At 40.2% G+C, this 10,842-nt stretch overlaps 1 protein-coding gene across 1 annotated transcript; it reads right to left on the bottom strand.

Moving 5' to 3' along the window:
* Positions 1 to 720: 720 nt before the first annotated feature.
* Positions 721 to 7,540, bottom strand: LOC308377726 (uncharacterized protein; the record flags this gene model as incomplete). The annotated part of the gene is made up of 10 exons (XM_080854465.1): positions 7,446 to 7,540; positions 6,594 to 6,655; positions 5,806 to 5,924; positions 5,274 to 5,687; positions 4,583 to 4,787; positions 4,269 to 4,406; positions 1,815 to 2,032; positions 1,571 to 1,724; positions 1,281 to 1,387; positions 721 to 843 (listed from the first exon to the last, which is right to left on the bottom strand). Exons 2-10 carry the CDS (start codon positions 6,637 to 6,639, stop codon positions 721 to 723), a joined length of 1,524 nt encoding a protein of 507 aa, XP_080710591.1. The 5' UTR covers positions 6,640 to 6,655; positions 7,446 to 7,540.
* Positions 7,541 to 10,842: the final 3,302 nt, after the last annotated feature.

Genomic DNA, 10,842 nt, shown 5'->3' with positions numbered 1-10,842 from the left:
CAACGCAAAGACTGTTTAAGACCCTGTCTTGTACCTTCAGAAGCGTCCTCTCTATTCTGATCTTTGATGGGTCAGATTCAGACAGTGGCTGGGTTACCTGAAAAACGTTTCTGCTCACTTGCGCAACTCCAGGGACTATGGCGAGTGACTCAATTTCGCTTGGGATTGGGGTATATGTTTAAGACAAACAACTTAGATTTACTGGGTCCCCAGTAATATAAACAAATAAAATTCTCAGCCATTATGAGGTAGCGTTTTTCCAACATTGTATCTTGAAATATAGGCTTTGATTAGGTAAATCTTAAGGAATACCCCACTCCCAGGTAAAATTGAGCCACTCACCAAAGTCCCTAGATTTGGATAATTGAACAGGAGTTTTCCAGGTGACCCAGCCACTGCCTCAATTTCACTTTGGGGTGGGGTATTGGTTTAAGACCAACACCTTAGATCGACTGAACAATAAAAAAAAAAACGCAATTAACTAATAAAACAATGCAATAGTAACATAATTAGTAACCGACAACTGACAATTTACTTCTCAATGAATGCTTTCCACTCAGCCATTGCTTTTTTGTATGAACTAGTGGCATCTCTCTCGTGGAGGGCGTCACCAATGACCTCCGTTTGAATAACAGAGAGCAGGGTTGCCACACATTTGGGGTATGTTAAGTGCAATGTATAATAGTACACCATCAACACCAAAATCCCTTCTGAAAAATCTTATTGCTTGAGGGTTGTCACAGGTACGTTACCAACAGCCAGGATGGTAGTTGAGCCATCAAAGAGGAGAACTGGGGAGCAGAGAGGACGCTTCCGCAGGTAGAGAACAGGGTCTTCGTTTGACTGGAACAGAAAACAAGAATGTGCAGAGAGAGAAGAAGGAAAAAAAGGTTAAACATCCGGCAACCATTGGCTTGAGTCCCCAAAGGAAATTCCTGTATAAAAACTTGCAGATTTTAAGACTTAAAGATTCTAAAAACATTATTACTTTACAATAGGGGAGGGAGGAATGCATTAAGTATGATTCCTACAACTTTTAAGATCATGTCTTTCTGCATTTCATCAGAATTATTACAACGAGTATGGCTGAAAGGATGCAATTTTCGGTCAGCTCAGAAGTTATCCAAGTGTCAAAAACAGCTGACTGCACTGGGTAACAGACCTATCATGTAATAAATGTAGTATAGCTTAATAACCGACAAGCTGATGCAAAGTTGTCGATTTTTTTGTGGTTTTGTGAATTAATGAATTTGCATAAATCTGGGAAAATATTTGCTTACCTTCAGGATATGAATAAGTGCCTCACTGCAAGCCAGCTTCTTTGGAGGCAAAACGGATGAGGGGAAGAGGAGTGGCAGTGCATTGAAGAGGGCCAGTGTGAAATCCACTAAAGAATAGAAGGTCTGGTCAGAACATACTAATACATGTAAAAAGGGCTCTACAATAACAAGCAAACTTGAAATTTCAGTTTGGTTGATAGAAAAGAAAATGTACTAGGCATTAGTCTGGTGATGGGAAAGGGTTCATTTAGAGCCCTGCATGTACATATAAATATGGAACAGTAACTTACCACTGCGAACATCCAAAGGAAAAGGGGGTTTGAGGACTTTCTTCCACACGCTGTAGAACTGCGCCTTTGTGCAGAATTCTGTCCATCTTCCTTTTACCTCCTCGATGTATCTGCGGTTAGTGCCATCTACTATGCGCCGTAGCTCATCCATTGCCTGAAACATCGTGAAACACTTAATAATGTGTTCAAAACCCTTACAAAATACACAGTAAGAGGTTCAGGTAAGATGAAAAAATAAACATACATTTCGAACATCTTTAAAGCATGGATATGCATCAAGGATTTTTGCAGGTCGGTCTTCTTCCTTGGTAACATCTGAATCAATGAAGGCCCGTCTGGCCTCGAACTCAAGGTCCAAAATTTGCGCCACATCATTTTGATTGGGTTTTGCATTAGGCTTGTTGTACATGTTGCTCAAGGTTTTGTAGTGTCTGGCCTGCATCTTCAGACTGTCGAGGCCCACTTAAATGACAATAAACAAAGACATTTTAATGTTATCATCACCACAGGGGAAACGACACATGATTAAAATACAAATAATTATGTTTTGCAAAACTTATGAACAACGATGACGCGAGATGTGAACTGAGATGTGCGCTGAGATGTGCGCTGAGGAGGGCTTACCAGCAACATCTTTTGCAGGCATGGTTGGTGAAGCAATCATCAGGGTTTAAAGCAAAAAAAAATCCTGTGCCTGAACTTTTTTTGAATGTGGTTGAGTGCGAGGGGGTGTGTGGTCCAGTGGTGCACACATTTACAGGGTCAAAAAAAAAAAAAAAACATTTAGAAATGAATGACGGCAGATTATGGTGGGACTTTTGAAACTGCAATCCCAAGAAGGTCAGCAATAGTACTCCACCTCACTACAATATGGTACTAACACATGTAGCATTTACGATTTCTCTTGATATCAAGTTTTGCTGCTAAGCTTTGTCCTTGGAAGATTTCAAGATGACCTACAATCATAAGGTGACATGTTATAAGGGTATGTGAAATTCAGTCAGTGGAAGAAGATTTGATTTGCAACCATTTCATTGAGGATCTATGAAAAAGGACAGTGATCCACTTTTTAAACCGTTAAAGTGCAACAGTGTAGATAATACTGTGGATTTATATTGCAACAGTTCCATAATTACTTTGTTCAAAAGAAATAATCGTAAATTAAAATGTACATATTTTATTCTAGCAGTAAGTGCTGAGGCATTGGCTATATTCATGTTCCTGCCTGGCAAGTGTTACGTTTTGAATGCATTGTCATCTTCATCCAAAAAACGAACGAGGACATTGTCTATGTTGTTGTTGGTGAATTTGTCGACATTTAAGAAAAACATGCCGTTTTTTAGCTTTTCCGAAATACGTCTTTTGGACTCTGGTGTTATGCCATGTGTTAAAATAGCTGGCATGCTGATTGGATATTGACAGTTTATTCAAAGCAATTTTGACTTCAGCGATTTTTTGGCATAAATTCAACAGGGGTTGGGCGAGCCTGGAAGACAGATTGTGTTCTGCGATGAACGTACACAAGCGTATTTCAGGGCACATTAACGGTCAGTTATTGATGCTGGTACATCAGATGTGGTTGTAAAAGCGTTGTGTGTTGGATAGCGCGAACTACTCTATGAGCGGGTGATGAAGTGGAAGCACTGGAAGCACTTTTCCCCCGCTAGTTGCATACAGAAGCTTTCTTGAGCTCAAGAGAGCACCTGCTTCTCTTAACTTCTTACACCGGCTACCAAAAGGCTTACCGTCCTTCCCCATCTCTTCTATCCATGCCCAGCGCCATGTATTTTTCAATCCTTTATCAACTAGGAGGGCATCATCCCAAGGATTCTTGAATTTACTCTGCTTCGGTGTGACAGTATCTCTACGTTTGTCTCTACGTAGCATAAGGCAGAGCCATTTAGAAAAGCCGGTGCTGAAAGCACATTTTCACAAGACCCGCCCCAATCTACTTCTGATTGGCTAATAATGTTATTTTGAGCGCCTGAAAGTTGTGCTCCTTTCATATCATTGGCAGACGAACTCATAAACTCGAAAGTAATGGTGATGATATCGAGACGTGTGTTAAAAAAAATAATATATATATATAATTATATTAGACTTTTTTTCCGCAGCCAAACGCCACACGCCGGAAATCCGGCACGGTGCCGGAATGCTTTAATCCCTGAATCATAGTCATGGGTGCAGGTGAGGAAGAGTTGGATGATGGCGTAGATGCTTTGGTGCAACTCTTTGCCTTCTTTGGCACAGGGGGATCTCGTGGTGGGGACGCTTCTTGAGGAAATAATGGGGACAAAATATACATATTATGGCCTCGTAAACTAGCCCCACCTGCAAGCGGCCAAAATTATTTTTGCCTGCGAGTGGGTCTTGCCTCAGACAATGCCCAAATGCCCTGAATCTGGCAAACCAATCACAACGCAGGGGATTTGTTTTAAATCTTCGGATGCCAATCGGACGGGGTTTTCAGGGAGTGACGACAAAACGTTGGCAAATAGGCATAGACACAGTTTGAAAAACAGGTTGTTCTTATCAACAATCTTCCGATGCCTCATTGATCAGGGCCAAACTAAATATTCACATTTAGTCTTGCTTGACAGGCTATATATATATTTTACACTAACACACACACACAAGTAATTATGTTTTGCAAAACAACAAGGCTGACGGGCTGAGAAGTGTGCTGAGGAGGGCTTACCGTCAACATTTTTTGCAGGCATGGTTGGTGAAGCAATCACAGTCATGGGTGCAGGTGAGGAAGAGTTGGATGATGGCGTGGATGCTTTGGTGCCACTCTTTGCATTTTTTGGCACAGGGGGATCTGGTGGTGGGGACGCTACTTGAGAAATAATGGGGGGAAAAATATTACACACCATTATTAAAATGAATACAACCAAAAATCAGGCATAGATTAAGTACAGTGCAACTTTGGTTCAACAAAGAACAAATAAAACAAAAATAAAAACCTTATAGTTTCATGACTTGACTATAGTCATTGTTAGTTTTGCACACCTGCACTGGAGTTGTCCTCACTGAGGTCATCACTGCTCTCCAGAATTACAGTATCAGCCGAGCCGCTCGTGTCTGTCAAATCCGTGTCAATGTCGCTGTGGTCTGCACTGAAGAGAGTCTTTGCTGCGCCAAGAACGGAGCCCTGCCTCTTTCTTGGGGATCTCATATTCTGGAGTCGCTTGAACATTTTGGTGTAGACGGCCAGCTGAGGTGAAAGAATGTTAGGTAAGTAGTCTGTTTTTGTTTTGTTTTGTTTACCTGTTCGTGGTTCGTTTTGGTTTAGTAGAGAAGAGCAAGTTTATTTGCCTGGCACAAAAAGTACTACTATATACTACACATTTCAACAAAAGAAACAGTCATCCACAAAGTTAATGGTAATCCAACAAGGTGTCAAATACCCTGATAAGATTAGTGGTAGAGTGAAAGGGTTTCATTGACCTGAAAGATTCACTATTAATTTAGTGCAAGAATGAGTCCTCATATGACAGAGTGGTATGGCACATCAGCGAGTAGTACACATTCCAGACAGTCCTAATGCACAGTCCAGGTAGATAGCTAGTGCAGTATTCCACACATACACACACGGTGGTGGGTTAGAGCTTGTAGAAGGAGTTAATTTAGACATTACCAAAGAGATAGAAGGCAAAGAGATACATCTTTAAGAAAACAAGATAAAGAAAACATTACTTACATATGGCATATTTGGATCAGCATCACGTAGCATGGGGTAATATTCAATAATCTTCTGCGACATGACTTTCACTTCCAGCTTGGAGGGGTAGCTTGCTTCTTTTCCCATTAGACTTGCGCGCAGGATTGCAACCATGCTCGTTATGGTGTTTCTTATTAGTCTGCAACACAGCTCCTTCGACATCTTGAAGCCCCTTTCCTTCCCATTCCGAAGGAGTGCGAAATACTGACCCCGCACCAAATCCAATTCAGAGTCGGTGTACACGACATATTCTGGAGGGTCTGGCATTTTCATCTTCTTCTCATCAGATATGGGAGTGGAGGTTTGAGGTTGGCACAGTTGCACAGAAGTAGTTGAGGAGGGCATACTCCTGTATTCACGACAAGCACTTGCATCTTGGTCCATATCTCCAGACTATTAGGATTACGCAGGATGTAAACAAAATGCATGGGGACAATTAGAAATACGGCTAATGTTTAACACAATTTAATGTTCATAATATACATTGATAGATATATCTGATGTAACTTACAATGTCATTGATAAAATCCCAAAGTGTTCTCCTTCGAAGGAAATTTTCAGGGCCAGGGAAAAGGTCTTGCAAGTCCTCCCGGCTAAGGGCTTTCAAGGTGCGTTCATCAACACTTGCAGCTGTAGACGACAAATAAATATATGTTGTGTAAAGCAAAGCCAAGTTACAGAGCCAAACAACATAAAAGGTCACTTGTCTCTCTCAGAGCTCAAATACGTGTATAAACGCTTTATCTAGTTGCCTGTGCTATGAAGCCTCTTAAAAGTGCACTGTGTAATATTTCCTCTATTTTTTTTTATCAGTTTCCAGAATTCATGCTGCACATTAATAAATGTTACCACACATTGTTTTCACAAATACTTGCCAACATAAAATTCTAAGCGACTGGGCAACTTGCAATTTTCATACATGAAAAGGGGGATCTTCTTCATGTCCACCATTTTGAACTTCCAGATATAGACATTTCCAGCTTCAAAACCTGTTGTACTTTGGTCATACTAGAAACTATGAGTCTATTATTGAGTATATTCATGAAAAGTTAAAATATGACAATAGACAGCACAGTTTCAATGAACAGCATAGCTACAATACCTACTCTGGTCACCATCCTACACAGTGCAAGTGTAAATAAGCCACAAACAGAGATGCCCCTCCCAAATGAAATCAATATTTAACTCTGGACTTGAACTATTCAACGACCTGTATGCACCTGACCATCTTCAGCGTTGGTGATCTACATTGTAAAATGACTTAATTATATAAAATATAAATTATTATTAGTGACTTACCGTCCAATACAGAACGAGTGGCTTCGTCAAAGCCATCCATTCTCATCAGGTTAGGCGGCAGGCTATAACAAAAACACAAAGCCAGAATTAATTTGCAGGAGAAAAAAAAACGTGGATGCACACTTAATACCTACACTCTCTGCTGTAGCCATGCAGACAGCGACTCGCTGTCCAATTGGACTTGAAAATGGCGATTCTGGAATTTTCCATCACGACAGGATGACAGCGAGTCGTGATGGAAAATTCCAGAATCGCCATTTTCAAGTCCAATTGGTTAACAAGACTTCGGTCTAACAATCCATTCGGGTTGCCCCCACTCTCGGTCATGGCTACTGTGAATGTTAGCTGTAACATACACACATTTGCTTACAAATTATACCGTTTGTGTATACATGATGAATAAAGTTGGTTGTTCAAATCGGAAACAGATGCCCGCGGGCGTTGCTAATGCTAAAATGGCCGCCAAACGACAAGACTAGCTCGACACTAGCAACTCTGCTAGCAGTGCCCCATTAGTCAGCTCGAAAAAACATGCGGTTCGAATGTTAACTATAACCAAAATACACCACTGCGATGAAAAGCACATGCATCTAATACAAATAACATACACCATCGTATGAACTACGTACACACTTTTGTTAATAGCGCGAACGTGTTTTGGTGGGGTTTCATCCACCAAATAATCCCTTTTTCAAAGCTGGAAGTTGGCAGACATGAATGCACGAGCAAACACCAGTTAGCTTGCTAAGTAAGTGACCAGGCAAGTCGAATTGAGAAACAGGAACGTCACAGAAAACCCCTTTATAAAACACGATTTAAGTGAGAAAATAAAAAACAGTTACGCTTCATTACCTTGATTGGGCCGCTCCTTCGTGTGTCTCCTTTGTCTTCCAAATATTCTTAGCTGTGTACGAGTGGGGATTCACGCGGTTTCTGCTTCTTCTTCTTCTTTTTTTTGGGGCGGTTGGCAAACAACGGTTTGAAGCTCAACCTTGAAATCAATTGTGCTGACGTAATCGACGTTGGAACGTTGGATGACGTAAACTGAGAATGCGAATAAAATATCACATGTATTATGGCATTTTTTTTTTTAAGTTTTTACAACAACATATTCATCATATTAAAATAAATTAAGTGAAACGAAACTGAAGATGTTTCCTGTTAAAATAACCAATACAAATGACCATCCACCCCATGCACGGTCATCAGCCAGCGACACAATAACGGTGCATCCAGCATTAATCATATGAAATGCGACAGTTGGTCGGCATCATGGCGGCCTGGAGGTGTTGGATATGTTTTGTCTTTGTTGCTCTTAGTCTTAAAGTCTTATTAAGCCATATTAATGCAAGTCATAGTCGCAACCCGGATTTTTGGGTTTACTGTGGTATCGATGGATGTGAAAAGGACTTTAGAGTTTTCAACTCTTTTTTTCGCCACATTAAACGGACGCACCTCCAGTATTACAGGACTGGACGTCCACCACGTTGGAGTACAACTGATTCTTCGGAGCAGGAAACATTTGGTGTGTCAGTTTTTGCCAACTGTACCACTCTTGCAGCGGGCACAACTGTGGTCGTTGCTCCAGCTGCCGTCCCACCTGTTGCCTCTCTACCTGAACCTGACGTTGTCGGTCCGTCTGTAAGTTTCCATTTATTTCAATCTCTCAGTGCCAATGACGATGATCGTTCCTCCTCATTCGTCCTGAATCATGGCTTGTTTTTCTCCACAAGGAGAAATTTGCCGAGATGTTTTCAACTACTGTAAGATGTGTGGAAACAATCTCATAGACTGCGCTATTCTTGTGCTTTTTAATTGTAAACAAAGTAGTGTCTTGTGAAGTTAATGTGAACTTGTACAGAGCCGGGTATTTACTTGCTTATTAGGCCTATCACAGCTTTAGTCAGTTTTACACACAAACCTCATTGTGTTATATTCAATTCAATTAAATTCAATTTTCAATTCAATTCAATTTTATTTGTATAGCGCCATAACAATACAATTGCCTCTATTCTTTCTGAAGGAGGATGCTGTTGCTGTGACATCCAGAGCCGGACCTGATATGGCAAGATCTGCAGCTGCATTTGCCATCAGCATCCGAGAACAGGGCCACTTGTCACAGGTAGATTTGGCTCGATACAGATGCTGAACTAATGATTTAATGGTAAATAATTTGTTAAATGTTTTTAATATGTATACATTCTATTGTAGTTCCTTTCTGTACTATAATGTTAATTGTGGGCCTGTAATCAATAGTTATTTGAGGGTAATTTTTTACACATGTATTTTCACAGAGAACTGTCAGGAGTGTCATCTCAGGGGTGCAACAGTACCAAGCTGCTCTCCTTCACACACTAAGGGACAGAGTCGCAAGGGTGTTTGAAGACCATCCAGAGACAACTGCTCAGCTCCAGAATGAGGCTTTGGCTACATTTGATGCATTCATGGATCCTTTCTCAACCACAGCATATGGACAGAATAAAACCATCAGGGAACTATTCAATCCAGTCAACCCAGAGGAAGTTGTAGTATCCCAGAAGATTTGCTGGGTAAAGCGTGGTCATTCAAGGGTCATGGCCTTGAAGAATAAAAGTTTTTACTATATACCACTCATTCAGAGTCTTAAGCAGTTATTGAGCAATTCTAGAATCTTCTCCATGGTGACCACTATTCCACAAAGAAGTAGAGAGGGATTCCTGTATGATTTTACTGATGGAGCTCTTTTTACATCCCATCCATTATATTCTCAAAGGCCAAATGCTTTGCAAATACTATTGTACAGTGATGAAATAGAAATCTGTAACCCTTTAGGGCCCCATGCCTCTACAAACAAATTTTTGATGTTTTATTATAGTTTAGGTAATATTGATCCCAAATTCAGGTCCAAGTTGGCTGCAATAAGGCTCCTTGCTATTGCCAAGGCGAGCGATGTTTCTCAATGGGGTGTTGATGTTATACTAAAAAGAATCCTGGAAGATCTAGCACTTCTTTACAATGGTGTTAGGATTGAAACCTCAAGTGGTGAAATTGAGTTATTTGGTGCTGTAATAGCCGTTTGTGGAGACACACTTGCCCAACATGACCTTGCTGGGTTGAAACAAGGTGTAGGGTTTGCTTATAGCAAATGTAGAAACTGTGAATGTTCCTTTAATGACATGCAAAGCATGTATGATGAGAATTCGTTTACGGCAAGAAATTTGGAAAAACACATCAGGCAATGTGTTGAAATAGACAAAGCAAGCACAGAAACATTGAAAGCATCCCTCAAAACCACCTATGGGATTAACAGAAGAAGCAGACTAATTGATTTTCCGGCATTTGACATGATAAAACAAACTCCACAGGATGTAATGCATGTACTTTTTGAAGGTGTTGCACCAATGGAAATAAAACTTGTGTTGAAAACACTTATTCTGTCAGGACATATACAATTAGATGAGCTTAACTCAGCTATCATACATTTTCCTTACTCTCCTCTGGATATGCGAGATAAGCCATGCCCTATTAGTGTCAACACCTTAGCTGCCAATGACAATAAATTAAAACAGTCTTGTGGACAAATGTTAATACTTTTAAAAGTAATACCTTTTCTTTTTAATGATCTGGATAATGAGCATGTCACATTTATTCTCAATTTAATTCAGATTGTTCAAATTGTCCTTGCTCCTGTTATTTCATTACAAACTGTATTACAGCTCAGGCACATGATTGAGCAGCATCTGCACCAATTCAAAGAACTCTTTCCTGAAGCCAATGTAATTCCCAAGCAGCATTACATGCTACATCTACCAAGCCAGATTATATCTCTTGGTCCTTTAGTAAGAACTATGTGTATGAGATTTGAAGCCAAGCATAGCTATTTTAAGCAATGGGCTTCCAAATTAAATTTCAAAAATGTTTGTAAATCACTTGCAAACCATAATCAGTTCCTTGAATGTTGCAATGAAATAGGCATTGAGCATCCAATTTTTGCTACTGAGAGAGAATCAGGGCCTGTCTCTGCTGTTAAAAATGTTGATTATGTTAAGAGAAAAGTCAGAGATTTTTTAGGCATAGAGGTCATTCAACATGTTGTCTCTGTAAAGTGGTACATCCTTAATGGCAATAAGTACATCAGTGGGAAATCTATGATTATCGTAGATGTAGATGATGTTTTCCCAGTGTTTGGACTGATAAAAGACATCTTTTTGATAGATTCTTCTTTTATTGCTTTTGAGTTCCAGCGTTATGAAACACTAAATCTGAGTCC

Source organism: Sprattus sprattus (genome assembly GCF_963457725.1).
Source record: "Sprattus sprattus genome assembly, chromosome: 16".
Lineage (NCBI taxonomy): Eukaryota > Metazoa > Chordata > Actinopteri > Clupeiformes > Clupeidae > Sprattus > Sprattus sprattus.
Note: the sequence above shows the minus strand (reverse complement) of the source record. Positions and strands in the feature narration are given on the sequence as shown.